This window comes from Halyomorpha halys, unplaced genomic scaffold, assembly GCF_000696795.3.
Source record: "Halyomorpha halys isolate HHAL.00 unplaced genomic scaffold, Hhal_1.1 Scaffold269.1, whole genome shotgun sequence".
In the NCBI taxonomy this organism is placed as follows: domain Eukaryota; kingdom Metazoa; phylum Arthropoda; class Insecta; order Hemiptera; family Pentatomidae; genus Halyomorpha; species Halyomorpha halys.
Genome location: NW_027112099.1, coordinates 1,434,526 through 1,461,293, shown reverse-complemented (window position 1 = coordinate 1,461,293; position 26,768 = coordinate 1,434,526). Strand labels below are relative to the sequence as shown.

Here is a 26,768-nt window from a genome sequence, read left to right as displayed (position 1 = left end):
TGTATCTTATTGCTGTAATATTCTCAGTTTTTTTTGTATCTTTTTAGCCCTGATGAAGCCCTGCAAAGTGGGGCGAAACGTCGGAAAATAAATAGTTGTAAACTATTTTTGTTTCTCTTTTGAACGCAACCTTGACTATCTTATATATCAATTTTTACGGTCAACTATATATACATATATATTATGGTTAGCATTCTCCCCTCATCTTTTAGTACAAGAGCTCAAGAGGGGAAAAACGTAAGTTATTTCACCCCAATTTTTAATTACTTTAATGAAAACTATATATTTAATAATATAATTAATAATAAAATTAATAGTCAAAATTAGTGAGTCTTGATGTTATGTGAAATTAAACGATCTTTAATTGGATTAGTGGCAGGCATCATCTGTACGTCATATGGTTCCTGAAATATAGATATTTTTAATAAACCAAACCTTTTGTCTGAAGAACTAAAAATCATCATCTTGTTAGTTTATTTTGGAAAATATCATGGAAACTACTACTCTTACGAACGTCATAAACTAATTTTATGCTTATAGATTATTATATACGCCTAATAGTTCCTGAGATATAGTTTTTCAAAAATAAATTCGCTAATTACTGATTTTTCATTATTTTTTTATGAAATGTTGCTTTTTAAAAAACTATACCTCGATAACTACTAAATGTAAACAGCTCTTTTAAATTACGTTTTATTAGCTTTTCTAGTGTTGTAGGTAGTTTCAAAGGTATCGAGCTCCGAATTAAAAATTAATTTTTTTATCATTTTGAAACAGCCGCCATTTTGTATTCCCCTTACTATAAGTGGCAGACTCATCAATTTTGACAAGTAATTATACCTAGTTTTCATTAAAGTAATATAAAATTGGGGTGCAATGACTGATTTTTTCACTGGGCTGTTGTACAATTTGTTTTTTACGAGTTGATCCTTTTTCAATCAGTTATAATTTAAAAAATAGTTGATAATGTTGACCCTTTGCTCTCGAATTTTTTTTATTCATATTACCAGCGTAATAATCCGCGAGCCGCGACCATCATTGGTCACCGAGAGCGAAATATCTTATGCAAAATAGCTTTTACGATTTATCTTTGTCCTCATGTTATGGAGTGAAAATTATATACATTCTGTGTTTGTAACATTCTATGGGTCTCCATAGGGGAGTTCGAAGGAAAAATTTAAATAACTCCGCTCTGGAGCCCTCGAATACAAAGGGTTAAGATTAAGTTCAAAGGTAAAATATTTAAATTCATTTTTTATGTTTGAAATAATTGCTTGCGTATATTCTTCTTTTAAGCTATTGATCATACTCGTGTATGCAGTTGTTTAATATATTATTATTTGATGTATTTTTTTTTGTTATTGATGATGTTTTTTAATTATAAAAACGTTTTTATTTTAATGAAAAATGAATTATAAAACAAATAACAAAATTATAAAACTCGATCGATCTCGTAGTTTGTCCTTGGTATATTCAGGGTCATATTCTAGTACAGTAATACGAACTAATTTAGTGACATTCGGTATATCCATTGTTTATTATAATTCTTAATTAAACCACAAAAAGGTTTAAGAATTATCGAGGATATATTAATTACTAAAGAAAAATGTAAAGGAAATTAAATAAATAAAAATATAAAACCCAGAGTTCCAAAGTTGCTATTACATTGTAAACAAAAAGAAATTCAAACAAAATAGGTTAAAATCAAAATTAAGTTCATATTCAGATTCTGAACCACAAAAAAACCTGATGTACAAATCTCCAACTAATAGAATAAATTTAAACTTTTATCACTTGCCGGAGAGTGAATTTGTTGGTACATTTTCCTTGATCAAATCAAATCCTTAATCACATCTGTGTAAACAGATCAAATGCAATTTTTTGAGTACCGTCGGAAAAACGAGTTTTCTGATTTTTGTTCTTTACTACATTGGAAAACCCACATGTGTCAAAGTTCTTATGATTAAAGATTTTGTAATTCTTTCTAGTTTTATTTTTGCCGAAATTATATCATTTTATCAATAAATTTCATATATTTTTTCATTTATTTAAATATGTTATTTAGCGAAATAATAAGAGTAAGCTGTTAATTATTAAAATAATAAGATAATCTGCATTGATAAGTAATAAGTGCATTTTTGAGGGATCGTTGTGGGCAGGCGCGACTAGTGACTGTCTATCTTTCTATTTTAACTTAGGTTATGACATGAGTGATATCACAAATGTAAACAGATCAGCTTACACTGTAGGTCAGGAACGACTTGGCGAGCGGTCCTTCTTTTCTGAATCATTGATCAATCTGACGATAGTGATAGCAGTAAACGTTTAATTATACCATCACGGACCAGACTATTTTTTCTTAATAAAACGGATTTCCTTAGGGGTAATTCTTGAATAATGAATAATTCTCTGGCCCCAATTAAAAAAAAAAAATTGAATGTTCTTAGCAAAACTTGTACGCACACTCTTCTATGTAATAAATGTTTTAAACCTGTTATCGTAACCAAAAAGATGTTGTTGAAGCTATAAACAACAAAGACAATGGCAAAATGAACTTTAAATAAGCATTTAATGTTGAATTAATATGCAATTATTAATTTTGATATCTCATTTCATAAGAATAACAATGATTAACCTAATTATTATTATCGATTTTTATTCCAAAGTGTACATTTGCTAAATTTGAGCGCAATAAACATAGTACTATATGATAGATTACTAGGGAAAAAAACCACTACATAATCATAAATACATTGTCTGTTATTAACATTGACCTATCAGAAGTTTTATACTTTAAAAATTTGAAGATGATCTGTTGAGTTCTCTAAAAGCTATAAAAAATGTCTATGCTTTTTAGTGGGAAATGTCTTTTATTTTATTGCGAACTAGTTAGAATTAGAGGTTTTTCGAAACTGTTAAAACAAATATGAATTTTTTTTATAATTTATATATATTTATAGAAAAATAGTTTACTTACATTAATTTAATTCATTACATTTTTTTTCAATGGCTTAAGCGATTTTAAATTTCTGAAGGCTATTTTCTTTTTATACAAAAACAAAAGGTTTTTATGTTTTTTAGATGTAGAATAGGGGGCATAAAAATGAAAAAAAAAACTAATTTTTAAGACATATTTTTTCCTGCTCCTAATTCTCCTTGGAACAATTCAATATTTTAGGATATCTAATCACCATACAAATTAGATATAAAAAAAATAGATGACTCCTTCTCTGAGCCCTTCCTTTGTTAGTGCTGATATATTGTTTTAATAAATTAATAAACACTTTTCAGCAAAAACTCAAGAATGCTCATTCTAATGTTGAAATGAAAAATTGGATTCGTAAAAATGTTTTTATAATTTTATCTTTGATTTACTCGAGTGGGTTTTATATATATGCTTTGTTGTTTGCGTAACTTGAGCTACAATTGTATTACTTCCTTTTTTAAGATATTTTTCCTAAAACTTTTTTAATCGTTTACTGCTTATGAAATAATATATTATTACCATCAAGCCGTAGTATAAATTATCTGAACTAACTTTCAAGGGAAGATGCTTGGTATGTTCGTTGATTGCTGACTCGGCATTGGTTGGGTGAACTGGTTTAATCTGGCTCATCGAAGCCATACTTGAATTGAAAAACGAATGATATTACTTTTAATAAATAATTTTTTATTCATTTAAAGTTTTCAGAATCCGTTTTATTAGTACGTTCTTTTTTTTTCTTCTTTTTGAGGAAGTATTATGACTTTTTTTTTTAGGAAAGTACCTATATTTATGTTCAAGGGTTGCATATGAAAGTTTCTTTTAATATGGGTTGTCTTATGTCCATCAAATAATTTAAGAAGAACAAAGAACTGGATAATTTGCAAAAAGTCCTAAACCTTGTTCGAATTTGAATGTAAAATAATGAGTAATAAAAAGGGCTTATTATTCCTCAAAAAGGAAAATAATAAGTACTAATTTAAAGAGGAACGATGTAAGTACTCTTTTACCTAAAAGGGTCAGAAGTATATTTTTGCCAATATTCATTTATTTGCAAATAAAAAAACTTAAAATATGTTGTTTATTAGTAGCTTCCCCCGAAAAGCAACTCTTCGTTTTAAAATCTAAACAAAAATTTTCTATATATTATTATAACATCATTTCATCCTAAAGTTCTTTGTCAAGTTCTAAAAGAATACTCCGTAAATATTTCTTGACCTAAAAACAACAGCATTTTGTTTTGGACGGGTTAATGTTGAGAATACCAGACTTTAAGATGTCTAGATCAGGCCAAAGTGCTTTCCAGTTATAAGTGGATAAACAACAATTTTGTTTAGTCAAGAGTTTTCTTTTTTTGTTTTTTGTTTGAATCGATCATTGAACAAAAATGTATTGCTATAGCACAAATAGTAAATGCGCACGGTGGCTTGGTCAGGTTTGTCAAGATCAGCTTAAACACAATATTATACTTGTTGAGGAATGACTTGCGATTCCATGATGTATATCTGTGACTATGCGTTTTAATATAAATACATGGAATTTAAATACATAAATCAGTTGGATCAGTTGGTATAAAGAAATACGCTATATTAATGCAAAAAGCTTCTAGTCAGTGATTAATTTGGATAGGTCATGAGTTATTTAATCGTTTATTATTTAATCAATAACAAATACTAAAACAAGAAAAAAAACAAAAAATTCCCCAAAAAATATTTGACTTAGGTTTTATTTTATGTTTAACTTCACTTGGAATTGAACATAAAGAAGAATTTAAAAGACTAGTGTAGTTTTATGAAGGATCTGTTCAGCCTAGTGTGTTGGAATGGAGCGAAGGTAACATTATATTCTGAAATTGTTTTTAATTGCAGGAGATTTGAGGCTGGTCCGTCATTATATTTGCAAATGTTTTTAGTTCTCGAACTTCAATAAAGGGGCTAAACATAAACCAGTTTGTGAGCCTTGGCTAACAACCAATAGGCGCTGAAGTAGAATGAGTGATATAATGTGTAAAGCTACCTTTCAGAGAAAAAATATCAATGATATGTCATTTATTGTTTCGCAATAATTAAATACATGATATTATTAGATAATTTTCTTTTTCTTTTGGCCCCCCATCTGGATTAACTTCCAGGCGGTAATATTTGTAAAACCTAGTATACGCGTAATAGATACATACATCAATGTTTAGACTAGAAAACTACTAGAGCTGAATGAAATAAAAGAAGTGAGAGGGAGTGGCTGCTTCTTTGTTAGCTTATTCCACGAAACAACAGTCGATTTTAAGAAAGATTATATTTTTCCGTCACTCTCGATTACTGAGATACTCAGACAACTGTAAGAACACCAAATTTGCTATTGAAAAAAACATTATAGTTCGGTAATTTGTTCAGGATATGAAAATATTTAATCATATTTATTGTAGCGTAGTTATCTGCTGTCCAGGGTAGATGCCAAATATTCATCCTCCCTCCTCCCTACACTAAATCTTCTAATAACAAATTTTTAAAAAAGTGATAATTGACAATAACATAGATCTTATCACAGCCGAACATTACATGAAATTGACATGTTATAAATACTCACATAACAATGAGTACTGTAATGGCATAAATGTATATATGAGGAATATGGTACATATCGGCAGCATCTCTGTTAATTGTGGGAACTTATTACCTTTATCCTGTTTAACTGAATAAATCAAGCAGTTCTAAATATACAGTCTAATTTTAATATATCTCTATTGCCCCTTTTATATGCCTAACATACCTATATTACCTCTACATAGATTTTTGTAATTTTAAATTTTTTATTTTATAACTAACAATTATATTTATCTTTTATTGTTGCTGCCTAACAAATATCTCATAATTAATATTATTGTTATTTATTACAGCAATCCACATGAGACTGAAAAAATCCTTGTAAAGGTAGAAAGAAAAAAACCTGAAGAGACAGCAACAGAACAATGTGCAAGTATTTTTGACCTTCGGTTTGATCCACGACAAAATAAAGATACTCATAAGAACCTCTTCCCGCAGGTGATTTAAAATTTTATTCTTATTTTAGTATGATTTTAAATAATTAATTTAGTTTTTGGTAACACTAATAAATTTGTAATGTTGTATGCTCAGGGATATCAAAGTGTAAGTAATGCATGCCTCTCCTTCCTAAGTAGAAAATATTATCTGTAGTAAGTATTCTGTATGACTCTCAGCAATTAGTCACAAAAACATATTGATGACTAATAAAATCATGCTTTTCTTTTCAATGTTATCCATTTTTACAATCTTTAAATGACCTATTTTTTGTACATAACATTCATTTGTCTCTGTCTGCAATGTGTACAATATCCATTCACAGCTATAACTGTAGTTTTTCCTACCACCTTTAATTTTTTTTTTCACTTATATTTTATTCATTTCTATTTCTATTGAATTATTTGTTTGATTTTTCACTGTCTGAAAAATCTCATTTAAACTTTAAGTTTATCTTAAAGTAATAATTGTAAGATATTATCTTGTTACTAACACCTTATTTTAAAATAATGATGATTTGTAAAAGCTAAAAATATTTGAGTGTTAATAAACAGTGAGTATACTATTACTATTACTATTACCCGGACCATATTCCATTCATCATATTACTATTACCATATGTACAAAATAGACATTTCAGTTGTTTTTCTCCAAAAGTGCAGAACATACAATTGAGGGGTTTAATATTGACTGTAGATTGAATGTGAGGAGGAGATGGTCAGTAATGATACACAAATTAGCAAAACTTATTTTATTTTTGCCTAAAATAATAATTTCACATATACAATTATTGGCTTAAATGTAGATATCTATTTATGATGATTATATATGACTATATTTATATGAAGATAGATGACTTACATCTATCTCCCTTCAAGATCTTAGGAATTTTCTAAAAATAAAATATTCCCATTTTTTTACAGTCAATTTATTATTAGGGATACATTTGTTTAATATTTCAGACATTGAATTACTTTCATTATCTTAATTTATCATTTATTTTTAGTTCATTGTGGTTGGATTGTGTAATTATAGTGAATTTATAATATGAAGTATCCCACTACCAAATTCTCTCGAAGATAAACATTTAATTTATTTATCTTACCCGACATCTATCTCGGTATTAATATTTATATTCAACTTTAGAACCTTATCTTTGGCTTGTACCAGCTAGGTGTATAAAACTGGACAAACCTAGATATATATCCATCTTTATAAAAGTCTTCCTCATCTTTTCTTGTGCTCAATAGAAATCTTAGATTATCTGAAAAGTCTTGATCACCCCAGATCTCCTGACAGGTTTATGGCACCACTATTTCTGGAAATCGAGCACTATATTCAGAATTAAACAATATTTTAATACTGTTAGTTATTTCTTTTTTTTCAACATTTATTATTCAGTCTACCGATTCACAGAAGCAAAGAAAGTACTTACCATTTATTTGAATTTTTTTTTGTTCAGTATAAGTATCTACTAAGGGACTTATTTAATAACTATAGAAATTATACAACTTCTGGCCTTGATATTTAAGATTTAAATTAATGATTTAGGTCTTAAATCATATCCATAAAAGAAAAATTATTATTGTAAATAATCATGCTAATGAATTTTGTGTAATTGTCTTTTCTAATTTTATATTGATTGCTTTTGTGAGAAACAATATATGTAATGAATGATTAACCTTGAATGTCTATAGTGCACCTTAATAGTAAACAATATTAATTTACTTTTTTGAAAATTGCAGATTTTAGCCTGTATTGCTGCAGCTTCATTTCATCTTCCAGTTGGTATAGTTGTGGCTTACTCTGCTATCCTAATTCCTCAACTTGAATCTAAAGATTCTGAAATACCTGTTACAAAAGAACAAACTGCTTGGATTGGTAAGTACTTCACATAGTAATTGGTATATACATAAATTTTAAATGAATTCCATTGCCTTATTATTATAGTTTAGTCAATTAAAAAAAAATACATTAAGCTAACATTGTAAAAGTTTTGTGATTGATTATTGGAATTTAATTTAAACCTCAAAATTTATTCGCTTTGCTTAATACGTGTTTATCTAACACGTTCACGTGTTAATCTAATCGAAGATTATTTAGTAAATTAATATTTTATAGAAGTTTAGTTTATTTTTCATATTTAGGAACAATTTTTTATCACTGGAAGCAAATATAGTACAAAGCATCAAATTATGTACTTCAAGAGGATGTATCCTGATGCACACTTTAGTTTCAGATCTTGATAAGGAAACACTGATTTTTAATCTACTTGTATATTACATCAGGAGGTGATCTGGCCAGCATTGTGTCACCTAGCTTTCTCTTAAACCATTAAAGGATCAGATTTCCTCTTTACTGAGTACTCCATATCAGTGATTGTCAGAAAAGAATATGGATTATTATATTTATTATATCTGACAATGTAAGCTGTAAGCTACAAATGAAAAATTAGCAGCCTCTACATTCTTAAGCCTGACTAAAACATGGAAATATCTTACCACTGGTTATAAACACTAAGCATAGACAACTCATATTTGTTTTGGTATCATTTATGCTTAAAGGGGTTAAACAGGCTTGGGTTTTGCTTTTCTGCGACTAGGAAAATCTAAGCAGTACTTATCTATTTCCTCAAAATTAACTAACAATTGTTCATTTCTTATCATTGTCAGCTCTAGAAAAGATATTTTTGTTCCTTGTTTTCACTTTGCCTCTTTGAGTCATTTTTGGTTAACTTTTTAATATATAAAATCTAAAATAATTATGGATTTGTTTTGAAAATTCTAATGGTTTCAGCCTTAACAATGTTAAGTTTTTTGTTATTCCTGGATTAAAGTTTATCTTATAGGAAGTATGACAATCAAGTACTACTTTGTTCTTGAACTATGTTGTTTTATATTCATCACAAGTGGGGAGGATAGTTTTCACTACCCATCTGAAATTCACTATATCCATTCCATGGTAAACACAAAACCACTTCTTTGAAAGCTTGTGGCAGAGCTTAAGATTTTGTTTTACTTTGAATTTGTTTAACTGTAATGTTTGACTATGATGCAAATAATACAGAAACAGCTCCATGCCCCATCTTCAAATCAATACACGAAACCTTTAAAAAATAATGCTTTTAATGAATTAGTGATATAAATACGTATATAGATAGGAATAGTAAACCTTCTTCCTAAAAAAAATATATAATAATAAAATAAATTTTAATCATATTTAATACAAAAGTTTAAAAAATCAGTTCATAATTGCAAATTTTACTCTTTTGAAAAATTATTTTGTTCACGTGTTACATCTTAAATTTTACCAATTGTACTGCAAAGATGTAACATATTTTCTTATTAAATTATGTGAAACTATCATAATGGATTTGATCTTATTTCACAAACCAAATTACTCCTAGTCCTTTATAATTATAAGTGTTTATCAATATTCTCCTATATCATATGAAGGTTTTAAATTCTGGTAAAAATGTTATAAAACAGGAAAATAATATTATAATCAAAAACTACACACTTTTACCATGTTGCGACATTTCAAGTTTTTCTTACCCATTTTCAAGCATTTATAATATTTTCTCTGTAAAGTTTCATTTTTTAATTAGAATGTTATAAATAAACTGAGTTCATGCTGGAGTTCATATTATAGTTGGAATGAATGCAAATTAATAAAATATTACGCATTAAGAAAATAACTTTTAAATGTAAAACATAATAAAACTGTTATTATTTATTATAATAACATTTTTATTATGTTATAAACATTATAATTTATTAGTTATTATTATTATAGTATCCCTTGAGAATACAGAGGTCATCTAAACGGCAAAAGCCGAGGACACCATCAAATATCTTGGATGTACATTCTCGGGAGAGCTAGTATTTGAAGAAGAGGTAGTGAAAAATATAACTAATAACCTCGATAAATTGGTGAGCTCGTGCCTGCTCAAGCCCAAACAGAAGATCAACGTTGTCAACCGATACTTGTTCCTGGGCCTTGTTTACCCTCTCCAGACTGCTCCAATGTCAATGCTTGATACCAATGTCAGCAGGAGTATCAAGGCCATCATCGGGCTCCCCGCTAACACCTCGTCGGCGATGCTGCACGCACCCAGGAGGTATCGAGGAATGGGTCTTATCTGCTGTCAATGGGAAGCTCCACTGTAGCATTGGTCCATTGCCCAGCGACTGTCGAATGTTCCGGATGCCCTATTCCAGTCTATATTCAGTTACAAAGCCAAAATCGCGGCATCTGCTGATAGACTTAATAAGGTGGATAAGGGCAACCAAATTGTGAGCTCTACGACAGTCGCGTGAGAATGCTTTCGAAGAATGGGCCAGTTGCAGGTGGCAGGGTATTGGTGTTCGCCATTTCAAAGAGACCCTGAGAGCTAATAGATATGTATGTGAGAAGCAGGTACTCTTGGGGTCAGAATGGGTGAACGCTCTAAAACTTAAAATCAACTATGCATCCCTGCGTGGAGTCCCAGAAGCCAGTGGACAGCTAGGAGAAGTTGGGTCCCTCAGTCGCAAATGTGGCAGTGAGTCAGAAACACCAGCTCATGTGCTGGAAAAGTGCTCCAACAACTCCCTCCTTATAACACGCCGGCACGACAGGGTCAAGGAAGAATTGATGAAGTTCCTTGAAAGAAAAGACTTCACCTGCTTCGAGGTCTATTGTGTTGACACCGAAAGATCCGTAAGATATGCCGATATTGTCACATTTACAAAAATCGGAGGCACGGCTCTGGTTTTGGATCCGACAGTTAGATTTGAAAGTAATGACCTCCTCGAACAGGAAGGTGGAGTGGAAAGGGAAAAAAAGGAAATATATGAAAAATCCCTTTCCCTAAGGAAAAATTCCACGAGAGCTCCGGAGAGAGAGAGTTCACCGTGAGAGGCCTCTGGTTTGGATCTCGCGGAACAATACCAGATAGAACAAGGAGCTTCTTAGAAGGCCTTGGTGTTAGCATCGGGGATATTGCGATCTTAGCAGAAAATATTATTTTGGACTCCCTAGGGATTATGATACACCATCACCTGCATGGGAATTAGCTGGAAGATTATTCATTGTTTCATTATTCATTGTTTTATTTATTTATTTTAATATGTGGACCTGTTGATTTGTGTCTTTTAACTTATTTATTCATTAAATTATCTTATTTTATTAGTACTATTATTTTTATTATTATTATTTTTTTTTAAACTTATTTATCCATTCAAGTGTTTCTTGTAACCGGCTTTTTATTATATTTTCCTTTGAATCTATGTGTTAGTATTGTTCTCGTAAAATGTATTTATTCGTTTGTTTTTTGGTAAACTGATCTACTGCTGTGACTATTATTAATGGTCTGATCTCACATTGCCGTGTGATGTACCAACCTGATGTATTTGGGGAGCCTAGATGAATAAAGTATTTCTCTCTCTCTCTCTCTCTCTCTCTCTCCTTAGTAAATTAATTATTATGGAGAAGATTAAACAGTTATATATTTCAGAGAAAATATTATAAATGTTTAAAACTGAATAAGAGAACATTCTTCTTCTTTTACTGGCACAGCATGAAGCTGCCCTTGGCCTGCTCAACGGCCGCCAACCATGTTTCTCTATCTTCTATTAGAGTAATTGGGATCCTCAGTTGTCACAGATCCCACCTCACACCATCCCTCCATCATTGCTGCACACCATCCGGAACTTAACTGTACAGTTTAATAGCCACTCTTTCCTTGCTCATCCTCATTATATGGCCAAGCCATTTAAGCCTGTGTATCCTTATGTACGAGGAGATACTACATTCCTTATAGAGCCCAAAAAGGCCCATTACAAGGCGACTCTGCCTCTGGTCCAGAGACTTCTTACCCAACAGCATAATCTTGGTTTTCCCCCATTAACATGCAGGCCCATCCTTTTTGCCTCGACATCCATCGCTTTGAAAGCAGTCCTAATGCTCTGCAGGTATCTACTGATGATGACGATGTCGTCTGCATAGGCCAGAACTTGGGTCATCTTTGTGAGAAGTTCCTTCCTGACTTATTCCTGCTCTATTTATGATTGCTTGTAGAGCGATATTAAACAGGAGAGGAGCTATTGGGTCACTCTTTCTTAGGCCACATTCCACTGATAATCCACAGGATTTTACTTAGCAGGTTGTGCTCACCATTGTGCATTTTACTAATCAGGTGAGTTTACTAAGAAGCCCCAGTTCATGCATAGCCACTATGAGCTCACTCCTTACGATTGTATCATAGGCAGTTCGAAAATCAATGAATAGCATCCAAGTTGTCTGCTGATGTTCCTTCATCTTCTCAGAGATTTGCTTCAGGGCGAAGATTTGATCAATAGTAGACCTATTGGGCCGGAACCCACCTTGATAATCACCCTGTTTCTGTTCAACATATGGAAGGAACCTATTATATAGGGATATAGAAAAAATTTTATATGCAGGTTTAAGCAAACTAATCCCTCGTTAGTTGCTGCATATCGTTGAATTGATAAGAGAACATTACATGAAATAAATTTAAGGAATTGTGAAGGTTTTGACTATAATATAGTCTTCCTATTGTACATCACTTTTAAAATATAAGTGATGTATAGTAATAAGATAGATGTTAGTATATAAAATATTTTATTTATATCTTTTAAGGTTTTATCTTTAATCGAAATATTCAAATTATTATTGTTCTTTGGATTTCAGCTAGTCTTGCTGTTTTGGTGGTACCATTCGGAGCATTTCTCTGTGGAACTCTTGTTGACAAAATAGGGCGGCTAAATACAATAAGGGTTGCTTGTGTGCCATATGTAATAGGATGGATTCTTATTGCAACAGCTTCAAACCTTAATATGATTTACATCGGAAGATTTCTCACCGGTTTTGCAATAGGTATGTATTAGTAATAAATCCCTGTCTATTATTGTAATTATAGTTATTTAATTATTTAACCAATGTTTAATTTAAAAACATTTCACTTTAAATTAATTAATAAGTTTTTATTTATTATGATCAACTTTACTATTGTTATTTCTGTTTACAACTCTACTATTGTATTTTAGTGGGATTCATTTTTAAATTATTGATTATGAATCAGAATAATTTAGGGGGGAAAAAACTCCTCAGGACAACATTAAATTGACTTTGTACAAAAACAAAATTATGTAAGAATACAGGCATTTTTATTTTGATTAATTTTATTTTTTACACACATATATATATATATTCTAACATTTTAACCATTTTACCTTAGGCCATTTTCAAACCATTTTTATACTTTAGCACCCTATTCACTTTATTAACATTATTGTGTTTCAAAAAACCACTACTCCATACTAGTATTATTTGACAGTTGTAGGTCATTTTTTCTTGGACCTTTTCTCCTTTTTTTTTAATCACCATAGAGGCCTGTGGATTGTCAAGTTTGTTTTTCCTTTACCCACAGTTCAACATTACCTGGAGAGTTACATTATTTCTTTCCCAATTTCATAACAATTTGAAATTATAATTTTTTCCCTTTTTATTTTTAGATGAATTCAATAATTTATGAGTAATATTTTTTATTTATTTTTTTCTACTCTGTTTAGAAATTTAAGATTATTTGTCAGATATGGGGTAGCTCTTATGACTTGACTTGTTAATGAAATTTCAAAAATTTTCATTTATACAACAACCAAATTTTCTATTACGCAACGAACAAGGTTTAGTTTTTCTATTACAGTTTAAAATCAAGACAAGCATGGTTTAATAGGTCTTTAAACAGTGGGATAGTGAAGTACTTTAATTTAGAGAACAGAGTACCATGACTGTATTTTTTGATTTTTCACAAATGACAGTTTTTGACTTGCTTGATGTTTGTAACCCTCCTGTAACAATCCTTCAATCATGAATATCATTATTATTTCATTTATGATTTGTTTGATAGATTATTTATAAGAATTTTAAACTCTATTTATAACTTTATTATCCATGAATTATTTTTATTTTTCCTCAGCAATGGGTCCAAGTCCAGCTATTGTATACATTACAGAAGTTGCACGTCCAGATTTAAGAGGATCCCTTATTTGTACTGGACCATCCATGACATCCCTAGGTGAGAACAAATTCTTCATAATATAAATTATTTATATCTATTTTTGTATTATATGTACATACATATAATAATAATATTATTATTTCTAGATTAAGTGAAATTTCTTACTTCAACTAAAAACTGTTTTCTAATATTAAATATAGTCACTTTATATTTGAAAATTGTAATAATTTATCAATGGTTTTTAGATTTACAACTTTTAGCCAATTAAAAAAATAACTGTAACTATAGATAGTTATGGCCTAGCCGGTTAGGGTCATCATTGAGCACGTTCATCATTGGATGATCATTGAGCACCCAGGTCTTAGTGTTATGGCTTCTCTTTTTTTTTTTTTTTTTTTTTTTTTTTTTTTTTTTTTTTTTTTTGACCAATATAACACTTATCATACTTCTTACCTATGATATTTTGAAGATGATAATTGATTTTGAGATTAGTTGCAAATTGAAGATTTTTTTACTAAATTTAATGTAAGTCATGACTGGGTCAAAAGATCAAAACTGAAGAATGATGATAGTTAAATTGTATCTTGTTTGAGGTAGCTCGATAGATGCTTGGAATTAAAATGCAAACACGTTACCTTCTGAATTACATAAGTGTGAGGAAGTATAAATAATTGTGTATATCATTGAAATGAAACAGGTCCAGGGGAAAATTAAATGTTTTATTATAAAAATACTAAGGCCAGCCACCAAAACAGCAAATAACTTATTATGGTAATTACTGTGCTCTTACAGAGAAAGAAAATGTTGTAAAATAGAAAAAAAATGGGTATGTCCTTCCTGTACGTCCTCAAGGTAAATTTGGGGATAAAATGGGGGAGAACATCGCTACCATATTACTAGAAATGGTAAAAATTAAAGAAGATATTAAGGAGGTCAAAAGCACTCTAGGAAAGCAAGGGGATATCACTTTCGAAAATGGCAAGCGCTTGAAAAAAATGGAGAATTATGCTGCTAAACAAGAAAAACTTATTCTGGAAATTTCGAATGACAACCAAGCATTAAAATATCAAATTAAAAATTTAGAGGCTAAACTAAATCGTGTTGAGCAGGATAATCTAAGCAAAACTCTGGAAATAAGGGGTGTCTCTAATAAAGCGGGAGAAACCACTGAGGGCATAGTTCGCTCTATCGGTGTGGCCCTTGATATTAAGCTCGAGCCTGAAGACCTGGACTTCGTCGACAGGAAAAGGTGCAGAGAAGAGGACTCCCGCCCACTACCGATCCTAGTTAAGTTTTTTCGCTGGGCGGTGTGTGATGAAGTGATAAGGCTGCGGAAAGTTAAAAGGGATTTCTCTACTTGACACCTCGGCTGGGACAGTGGCGAAAGAATCCACATCGGTGAAGAAATGATTCAAGGAAACCGACATCTGTATTGGCTGGCGAGGCAAAAGAGGGCTGCAGGCAAAATATAGTATGTTTGGTTTGCTGGAGGTCGAGTCAAATGTCAGTGTAATGATGAAGATCCGAAGAGCACACGTCTGAACTGTATGTTTGGTTTGCTGGAGGTCGAGTCAAATGTCAGTGTAATGATGATCTTCCCTTCATTCATGTAAATGCAAAAGAGGATTTAGACGTATTCAATTGTAAAATTAACTGTTTCCTTCCTGTATTATTTTAGTGTGCTTTTATTATACATATTTTGAACAAATATTTTTACTTAAATTCACTTTGTTTTGTTTGTTTAAATAATGAAAAGAAATTTATTTATTTTTCACAAAGAGTTTAATATTTTATTTTTTAATTATTTAGAATGCTTTCAATTTATGATCAAACTTACTTTATTCTTCAGTTAAATAATAGTTCTTACTTAACTTAATTTTCCTCATTTTGTATTCATTTGAGTATTATTTCGATATTTTTATCATTGATCATAATTTTTTTTTTTTTACTTCACTTGAAGATTAGTATTTTTATTTTTCACATAACTGTTTTAATTGATTACCACAATCTCTCATTTCATCTAAGTTTCAATCTTATTTTTCCTGTTATTTGTTATTTTCTTAATTTATCAGTTAGTTTTTCATTAAACTTTTACTTATAGGCTTATATTTTTATATTTCATTTATTAATATGTGGTGTAATGATCCCATTTTTAACCCATCTTTTCTGTTAACTAATCCTTCTTTTTTCCCCATGACCAATATTCTTATAACATGTCACATCAACGCACAGTCACTCCTAGCTCATTGATCAATTCCATGATTTTTAGCCCCATAACTTTTATCACCTGATCGCTGTCTCTGAAACCTGGCTTCAGCCTCATCAACCCTCCATCACGTCCTCTCAAGTATCCTTACCCAACTATCCCCTGCTCCGTCATGACAGAGTTGACAGAGCAGGTGGTGGTGTAGGTCTCTATATTCATGACAGTCTCAAATCTAAAATTATCCTATATCTTTTTGTCTAGATTTCCATCATTTCATCTACCTCTCTCTTTGGTGTCATTTATTGCCCTCCTAAGGTACCCTATGACGAAATATTTGAGACCACATTTTACAATCTTATACCTTCCTATCCTTATATAGTTTATCTGGAGATTTCAATACCAACCTTTTGTCCGCTACCTCTGACCAGACCTACCTTTTAAATCTGCTCTACTCCATCAACCTCTACGTAGTTCCTTACAACCCCACCCATCATACCCAGTTTTCTAACTTCTTACTTGATTTATTCATCATTGATTCTCCTAATAAACTATCCATCTCAGCATTCTGTTCCTTTTCTATCAACCCATGACCTTATTCAGGTGTCTTACAACATTCCCACTCCATTTTTTTCCCCCCGAACTATTTCCTTCTGAAACCTAAAATCCTTCTCCTCCGAAACACTAATGCCTGATCTAGACGCTATCCAGTGGGATCCTATTTACTCATCAAATTCCGTAGATTCTATGGTAGAAATCCTAACCAATTCTCTTCACACTATTCTTGACCACTATGCTCCTCAGTTAACAAAGACAATCCGACATCCCTCGCCACCCTTGTTGACTCCCGCTCTGAAGGAGCATAGAGACAAAGAGATGTGGCAAGGTGAAGATTTCGACCCACCCAGTTCCTAGAAGATTATGCCTTCTTTAAACAAGTATGGAACAGTACCCAAGCCTCAATACGGCGTGCAAAATCTCTTCATTTCCATCAAACTCTGTCAAGAACTTCTAATTCCAAAGAAAAATGGGCAATTCTTCACAAACTGTCCTTGGGTAAACCTTTTCAAACTCAATCTCTCTCTGTTTCCGCCAATAACCTCAACTCTCATTTTGTCTCCTTCTCTTCAACCCCTGTACACCACTGGCGATTAGTCATTACATATTTAATTCCAACCACTTCTTCTTCTCCCATAGATGACATCCTTACACATCCTTAACTCCATTCAAAAATCACACACCAATGACTATGGACCCCATAATATCCCAGTTAAGTTGATTAAAGCTTCTTTAGCTTCTATTTTTCCTATCCTCTATCACATCTATAATTTCTCTCTCCAAAGTTCCATTTACCCTTCTGCCTGGAAAACCACACTTGTTCGTCCATTGAATAAAACCTCAAATCTCACCGAACTGCTTCGTTTGATAAATCAATTTTTACTCAAGCTGCATATCTTTGGAACTCCATTCCCTCTAACATACATTATGTACTAATTCTTTCCTCGTTTAAATCTCTTATATTTCACTACCTTTTGCTTCACCAATCTGACCCATTATTATAATAGTACAGTATTTTGTAATTAACTTTTTGTTTTGTATTTGCTTAGTCAGTTAGTTTTTTAATTAATACATTTTTTTTCTATCTGTATATAAGTTATAATTAAGTGTGGCCACACATTATAATTGTTCTAAAGGGACCTAGTCCCAGAATAATAAACTATTTTTCATTTCATTTCAAAACTTATAAGAATGTTTTATTTTTTTACAGGATATCTTGCTTTATGTTTTAATTATAAAATAAGAACATTTTTTTACTTCCTATGTTGGAACCATTCAAAATTATGCTATTTCTTGTTACCAGTTTTAATTTGTAAATAGAAGTATAAATCAAATTTCCATTGATTTTTACTAAAAATATGAACTTAAAATAAACATTTTCTGTTAAATAATAATAGGAAATTGCACTCTCTATGCAGTACCAACACAATTCAAAATCTGACTTTTGAGAAAATAGATTTTCAACTTTATCTTAAAAGTCATTTTTATTGATATTTAATTAAACTCTTAGATATTGGTTCACAATGATTTACGTTAATATTAAAATAAGTAATAACTTACTTGAAAATGCATTGTTTTGTGATATATTAGTATTGGATTGAGGGTACAATATGTAAGATTCAAATTTATTTGAAACTGAATATGGTTAATTTGTTTCACTTTTTCTGTTGAATAAGTTGTTTCCTAAAGAATGAAGTGTTACTTTTAACTATAATTGATGTTTTATATCTCATTTCAGGAATGTTATTTGTATATATTAAAGGAGCATTGTTACCATGGAGGATAGTTGCTTGGACAGGCATTCTTTACTGTGCCATTCCAGTTTTGCTAATGTTTTTTTGGTCACCTGAGAGCCCATTGTGGCTTTGCTCAAAAGGTAGAACTGAGGAAGCTCTCAAAGCACTCCAGTTCTTAGCTAGGAAAGAAACTGAGGTCAGTTAAACATTTAAATTATTTTCCTGTTTTTCTGCCTAAATTATAATTGTGTTTCTAATGTGAACATAATGGTTGATCAACATCAGAAATTTACTACATGATATATATTTTTAATCTGAATTAAGTCCACAAATATAGCCTTGAGAAAAATGGAACAAAAAATTTGAACTTTTGTTCATCTTTTTAAAAATATATATTTAGGTCCCGTCAGCCCCCTAAACACGTGGAAACAATTGTTTGTCAGCATTGAGTAGGGAATAAATGTTCCCCATTTTCACCTTTGTATGGATATCAAGAAACAAAATCACAGATGAACTTTTGTCTGCCATTGAGATGGAAAACATTTGTTTGTTCCCTGACTGCATTAATATTTTTCACCTGTATGTAAAGGACAAGGAACAATTATTTACTACTCTATCAGTGGAAACTGTCCCAAAAAATAATTCCATCATTTTACTTTGTATTTGTTTTTATCTTTTTAAAATGTGTGATAGGAATGATTAAGGATTTTACTATCAACATTTAATAAATCCAATTCTGAAAAGTAAAGATTTTTTTGACAAATTAAGATTCTACACCAAAAGTTTGTTTTATTTCTATAGTTTGTTCATTTCAAAATTTTAAGTTTCCTTCATCAAATAGGTTTTAAAAATCAACATTTTGAATAAAAAATAATCTTATCTACATAAGCTCCTGTTATAACTTTTAAATAATAACTTCCCTAACGTGGATATATTGATTTTGATAGGAGTTTCCTCAATTGGGTACAATTTATGAACCCTTTGCATTATTCTTAAAGAGTTTTATTAAAACCTATTGTCAGTTTGTTTTTGTTTTTTACAGTTTTTTTTTTTAATTTTTTTGCTTTTTCATGTCTAATACTCAAGGCATTGTTCTGCTATGAAAACATGACAAACTCAAGATGAAAAGTGTTCCTGTAGAGGAGTTTTGTAAAATTCTGCAATTCCTATTTAATGTTACTATAACTCATATGCCATAATATAGTAGGTAAAAATGATGGAATTATGTTGTTTGACAAATGAACAAAATTAAATAGCTTTATAGAGAAATAAAGGACCATTTTTCACAAAATTGTAATCATTTTCATATTTGTGATCTTCTTTCCCCAAGCCAAGCCATTAAATTGTCTATTATTATACTAGGTGCTGTTCTTTTTAGAATGCATAGGAAAATATAGCTGTTATTCTTGGATAGTTGAGTGCTGATTTTATCAAGTATCTATTTATAGACAATGAAGAAGACGAATTCGAGATGACAGTTATTGATAAAGAAAAATTGATTGAATTATTATACGATACCTAAATGAAACAAAACAAGATCATAATTCAATTTTAGGTGAATGTTAGTGAAGCATATAAATCTTTGTAATGCAAAGCTATGAAAATGCCTTTACTGTTAATAACATTTTATTTATGGAACTTTTTTGGCAGTGGCTGATCAAACCAGGTTCATATTTGAAAACAAATTACAAGTGGCAATCTCCATATTTTCCCCAAAAATTTTATAAACTTTATGCCGATAAGGAACCAATACCTCTCTCATTTCATTTTGATGTAGTTTAATCAGTACTTCATTATAAAAATAAATAATAAACCTTGTTATTATTCTATTAATTTTTCACTTTTTTTTTTTTTGGTATAAAATTATTATTTGAAGTGTATCTATATTATATATTGTAATATTAAAAAAAATATTTAAAATAAATAAAAGGGAAAATTGATAGTTTTTACTTATTCTCATTTCTTAAGTATAGCTTGGGTTCAAATATTAAATCAATAGTAGAATTTTATTTAAATTTTATAACATTTTAGACTCTTAATCTCAGGGCAGGTTTCTAGGCAATCAGAACACTTATCTTTAATAACACTTTTATAATTATACTTAATTATATGTTGAGCAACGCTAACCAATTTTTCTTCTTTGATGAATGATTTTTTGACGTCTTCTATTTTAACAAACAAACATTGACTGTAAACAATCTTTCAGCAAACAAACACTGACTAAACAAAGCCTTGGTCCTCTAACAGTTTTCAACACTCAAATAAACTCTTGGCGATCCAAAACAAAGAGTCACTTTAACTTTTTGGATGATTCTAGATGTATTCCTTTTAAAAGATGTATACCAGGAAGAGAAACAAAGGATGATCAGGACCTCCATCCATCCAGGAGCTGTCATCCCTCTCTGCCTAAACCACAAGTCCTCCAAATACCAAGCTTTTCCTTCCCCTTCTAAAGGCGTTCATTCTCAATATCGATTGTAGCACTACGATTTTGAGTTTTTTCTAATGATTTCCTTTAATACTTATTCTTAACTTTTATTTTTTCTTAAATTTACTATAACTACAATTATGATGGGAAGTTAAATAAAGTTTTTAAAATATTTGAATCTGCTCTACATGGCCGCGATTCCACGGATTTCGGACTGGTGCCACCATCTTGGCTTTTCTAACGATCTTTTCCACTCCATATTTGACTGAACAAAATTGTTCAGCTTGATTTTTTGATTTAATACAATGAATAAGCAATACTGATACTGATATATAACATAAAAACATATTAAAAACCATTTTATATATAAAAAATAACAATTTACTTAAAAAAGAGGATATTACAATATATAAAAAGGAAGGGGTGCACTGCAAAAAATATTTTTTTTTAGGAATGACTAGCAGTTTAAAGGTTGGAAACTGCAGATATGGAAATAAATTAGTAGTTACAGAATGATTTCTAAATTTATAACAAAACGATAATTTCTTTTTTTTCCAGCAAGGACTTCCAGAGAAACAACTGGCCCAAATGCAAAGAGAAGTAAATTCGAAAAAACCAGCAGAACCGACATCTATGTTCATGACTATTATTAAAGGATATTCAAAGCCTACTGGTTATAAACCACTGTTTATTCTCATTTTTCTCTTCTTCTTCCAACAATATGCTGGCATTTATATCACTATTTTCTATGCTGTGACTTTCTTTGAAGTGAGTTAAAATAATTAATATTTTAAAAATAACTCAGTTTTTTTTCTGTTTGTTGTATAACCTGTGAAACTAGTTCATAAAAATATAAAATAGGTTAATCTACATAAAATTCTTTGTTGTTCAATAATTCATTTAAAAAAAAAAATGTTATTTACTTTCTCAACATTATTATAATTTATGTGATAATTGAACCCTAGTATATATGGAATAAAGAAAAAACTGACATATTGTGAAATTCTATTTTATAAGCTATTTCTACAATTTTAATCTCACAAGAGCTTAAGTCAAACAGTGGTATAGAGGAAACTGTGGTTTGTTTTTTGTTGTAAAATGAAAAGAATTGGATTTAGTTAATGTTAATTATATTTTTCTAATCTATTTTAAATCTTAACAAATATATATAATTTTTGGAAACATATAATTTGTGTTAGAAGTATTCATTGATTGTCATTCTAAAGATAAAAAAAGAAACTTGCCAAAAATTTTAAAAGTTAGTTATTTTTTATCAAGCATTTTATTTATACTGTTTCGATTTTTGTATTCTTTGTTTTGATTAATGGTTTCAAAATATATTTATGGTTTTTACTTTACAGGAAGTTAAGAGTGGATTTAATCCTTATGTGTCTACTATTCTCATCGGTTTAATCAGGATGTTAATTGGACTCCTGACCAGCGTGTTATTGAAAAAGTTTGGAAGGAGAACATTATGCATGTGTAGTGGGACAGGAATGGCTATTGTTTTGTCAATATCAGGTTACTATACATGGCAAATAGCCACAGGTTAGTAAATTCAGTTACTAAATGTTCAATATATAATTAATTTATTTTTATATTTCTTTTTTCATCTTGATAATAAGCTTATGCAGGCAGAAGTGTCTAACTTATGCCATGTACGCTTTGTTCAACTTTATACATGAATACAAAAATAAAAATTAAATAATTTGAATGTAAAAACTTTGGATATTTCAATAAATTAAATTAAATTAGAAGAAATAAAATATTCTTGGGGAAAAAATGTATGAATGAGTAATTTTCTATATCTAATTGGTGAGTTAGAGATAAAAAAAAACCTTATAAAAACCAGAAACTTATTCGGGTGAAGTTTTCTAGTCAATTTAGCCCTGTTCCCGGTGACAACTTTACCCCCAGGGCCTGGTTCCAGGGATCTTTGATTCTCCTGATCGATAAATAAAATAAAATCAGAAATGAACTAAGAAGTATTATTGCTTCAAGATTGAGCAGTTTATCACTGATATCCAGAGAAGATGATGTACTTAAAGAAATAGACTTTAAGATGGGGAGGGAAGAGGGGGAATAATTCATGATTTTGCCAATCAAAATTACCTGTTTAACATTTGAAAAAAAAAAAATGTTTTTTACTTTTCAAATATTAAATGAAATGAGATTAATTAGTATGTTGTTTATTTCTGTTGTTCAGAAATTAAAATTATCTACAGGATACCTCTTTATTCTAACCCTATTGGGGAGTCAAGTTTTCATTTCCTGGGACCACCACAGAAATAAAAGTCAACCCCTCCAGGCCGGTTTTGAACTGCCATTGCTCCAGTCACAAGATAGTTGAAGTTGGAGCTCTAACTATCATCGATATTGTAAACTCATATATTTCATGTTTTGATATTTTCTTTTACTTTATAACAGATAGTCAGAGGATAAAGTACTGGTTATTATTCAATATACTTTTTTTTTTTAATTGTATATTTAGTTGCTGTTGTACTTTTTGATAATGTGATGTCCTGTTAACAAATAGTCCTGTTCAGAGAAAGAAAACAGTTTTGTTTTAATAATGTTTATTATCATTTTTTTTTCAGGCGTAATTGAGCATAGCATTATTCCTGTAGTTTGCATCTTATTGTACATGTCGCTCAGTGTTATTGGTCTGATGAGTATCCCTTGGACTATGACAGCAGAACTGTTCCCAATGGAGATAAGAGGATTTTCACAAGGTTTCATTGTCTCCTTAGCACATGTTATAATGTTCTCAGCACTTCAGATATATAGGGAACTTCCTGACCTTCTCGGAGGTTCTTATGGAGTTCAGTGGTTCTTCGCTGGAATGTCATTGCTTTCAGTTTTATTTGTATTCATTTTCCTTCCTGAGACCCACAAGAAAATGCTCTATGAGATTCAGGACTATTTCAACAATAATACTATTTATATAATGCAAAAGAAAAAGAAGAAAACTCGTTCTCCTACCAACAATAACAGAAATAATGTTGTGTAATTAAACATAAGTAAATGTACAATATTTTTTATACAATTTTCAATGGGTAAATAATATCCATTTTTAAAATCTCAGATTCTCTAATCCTTAAAATTGAGAAGAGAGAAAACTTACAAATGTGATAAAAAAATTAAATAAAATAATACAAAGAAAGAAATTAAAATGTTAACTGTTAATTATTCTTTTATTTGTAAATTCAATTTGATTAAGATACTTAATAGGCTACTTTAGTTGTTTTTTTAAAAATTTAAACGTTTATTTTAGAATTTTCTTTGCCATTGGTGATGTTTTACTGAGACCATAGGTCATTTTTATTTTAGTTTACTTATACTGATGTTGGACTGGATTAACTTTCTCATACATGATGATCAGATCATTAAAAAAAGTTTTTGTTCAAATGATATCTTCCTATGAGCCATATAAATTCATTTCATTTCTTGGTAGTTATTTTATTTCATAGCTTTATATAATTATGTATAAGATGAAGCCATGATAATTATTGTGATATTTAATTACAAACTATCGTCATATTTACATCTCTGGTCTTTATTTTGATGCATTTTAGATAGACAACCAGTGTAATGTAAACTTAAAGATAAGCTTGAAATTTTAGCTGTTTTAAAAAAAAAACTTCCATTAATGTAAATAATTAATAGTGTCAAATATAGCTTAAAGTTAATTATTGAATGATCTTGAATTGAGTCAATTGGCTAAAGGTAGTCAGCCATATTATGTTATTCCTACATAATGCTATAGTTATAAATATAGTACAAGCTTTCTGCATTTTTGTTTAATAAAGAAATTGTTGCCTTTAATGGAACCAGATTTTCTTCCAAATTGATATGATAGAAACATCTGGAATGATTCTCATATGATTAGTATTATATAACATTTCTTAAGACAGCAACCAAAGCGAGAAGATAAGTGATTATTTTTTTTACAGATGTATTTAAAAATATAAGAATACTAAGTAACAATTATTTTTAAGTATTTAATTTTTTTTTATAAAGATAAATTTGTATTTTGTATTTTACAATACAGAATAAATACTGTTTGTTTTAAATTTTATAGAATACCTTTTATTTTTCCTTTATTTTAACAATAATTAGTAGGTATTTTCTGAAAATAAGTCTTTTCTGCCTCTACATTTTCACTCTACTCTTTCATTGTTTAAAAATAATGATGAATAACGAGGAGCCATTTCCTGCAGAACTACATCTTCATATTTTGGAGGTAAATCTTCTTGAGGCAACTGTGGATTAAAATATTTTTTAATTTAAAAATAAAATTATCACTATGAAACATTTTATATTTTAGAAAAATATGAACATACCTTCTTGAATTTACGCTTCCTGTAACATTTTTCAACAACAACAACAATTATAAACGTTGGACCTATGACTATCATGATCGATGCAATTATCAATATGATAACACCAGCAGTGTACCCTTTCATTGTAGGATCTTCTGATTGGATTAATGTTGTATTCCATGTTGTGATATTGACCTGAGGTTGTGCCTTCCACAGGTTGTTAATTCCTCGATAAAATAGTAGAGCACTGACTAGTATCCAAGTTATGACTTGTATAACTACAACCCCAAACATGCATCCATGCATTTCCTGTGAACAAACTTTCATGGTCAGGTTATTTCCTTCATGGGTGAGCCTGAGGCTAGATCATCATAAGTGATACCACTGCTTGCATCTTAATAAGCCAGGTGATGGCAATGCCAATGGTCCTGTGCCCTAAGAATAACAATTAATTCATCATATATTAGAAGCCTCTATAGTTCTTAGTATAAATGATAATGCAACCTGCCTATTTTTCTTCTTTGGTTGTGTATGTGTATTTTATCAAAGTGACCCTGTTATTTCATTTTATTTGATTTGAGCTTTTCAAATTTAATGTAACCCTAGATTTTAACACAGTTAAGAAAATCTCACATGAAGTAGGTTCAAATTGAATTAAAAAAATAAATATATGCTCTCTAATCCATAGATTCTGTTTAAATTTGGTTTTCATGAACAGAATAATTACAGTTCTACTTTGATGATAAATTAAGATTACTGTTCTAAAATATTTTTTATATATCAACAATTCTTTTCAACTTTCTCTCTTTGAACAAATTTAAAAAAAATAATAATAAAATAGATATAATTCTTATTTTGAAAATATCACTTTCTGAATAACAGAATTTATTTTATAATTTTAAAGGCAAAATTATTTCACCGATTTTAATTTATAAACTCAAGACTTCCATGGTAGAGGTTTACATAATAATATTGTAATTGCTTAAAAAAAAAAAATATATATATATATATATAAGATTAAACATTCAATTTGACCTAATATTAATATGTCGTATGTGTAAAAGACAAGTGGAGTATCTCAGAGATATACCACTTTCTCCTTTGAAAAATCTCATTAAATTTATAACACTTGTTAGGAAAAGTGGTATGCCTCAATTAAGCCCCCTAAAAACATTTTTTTTTAATGAAATTTCACAAAAAAAGATAGATGAACTGATAATAAATCAATTTTCACTAAATATATTATAAATTTTAAATTGCAGATTTGTCTGCAGTACTCTCAAAATAATATATTGACTTACACTATTCCTTTCACTACATCAAATGAATCTTAACATTGTAAAATAAATAAAAAGGATTTTCTATTAGTAGAATAGTAGTTGGTATTACCAAAAAATCATGTGTTCTGTGATAATGCATATTATTTGTGCTATTCCAATTTCTACCACAGAACACAAAATACATGGATCAAGGTATCACT

At 29.9% G+C, this 26,768-nt stretch overlaps 1 protein-coding gene and 1 long non-coding RNA gene across 3 annotated transcripts in view; one reads left to right on the top strand and one right to left on the bottom strand.

Annotated features, from left to right (window-relative positions):
* LOC106680574 (facilitated trehalose transporter Tret1-2 homolog) overlaps positions 1 to 25,049 on the top strand; it is a 152,179-nt gene extending 127,130 nt beyond the window's left edge. The window contains exons 2-10 of one of the 2 annotated variants that reach the window (XM_067050128.1): positions 5,877 to 6,021; positions 6,115 to 6,126; positions 7,764 to 7,899; positions 12,712 to 12,897; positions 14,000 to 14,098; positions 18,541 to 18,734; positions 21,525 to 21,734; positions 22,328 to 22,514; positions 23,564 to 25,049. In XM_067050128.1, coding sequence (XP_066906229.1) covers positions 5,877 to 6,021; positions 6,115 to 6,126; positions 7,764 to 7,899; positions 12,712 to 12,897; positions 14,000 to 14,098; positions 18,541 to 18,734; positions 21,525 to 21,734; positions 22,328 to 22,514; positions 23,564 to 23,976 — 1,582 coding nt within the window. In that variant the 3' untranslated portion in view covers positions 23,977 to 25,049. The remainder of the gene's footprint in view (positions 1 to 5,876; positions 6,022 to 6,114; positions 6,127 to 7,763; positions 7,900 to 12,711; positions 12,898 to 13,999; positions 14,099 to 18,540; positions 18,735 to 21,524; positions 21,735 to 22,327; positions 22,515 to 23,563) is intronic. The other variant, XM_067050129.1, reaches the window with a different exon arrangement.
* LOC106680596 (uncharacterized) lies at positions 23,700 to 25,658 on the bottom strand. Its single transcript, XR_010844136.1, has 2 exons — positions 25,310 to 25,658; positions 23,700 to 25,228 (listed from the first exon to the last, which is right to left on the bottom strand). It is a non-coding gene; the product is annotated as an uncharacterized lncRNA (long non-coding RNA).
* Between the last annotated feature and the right edge of the window lie 1,110 nt (positions 25,659 to 26,768).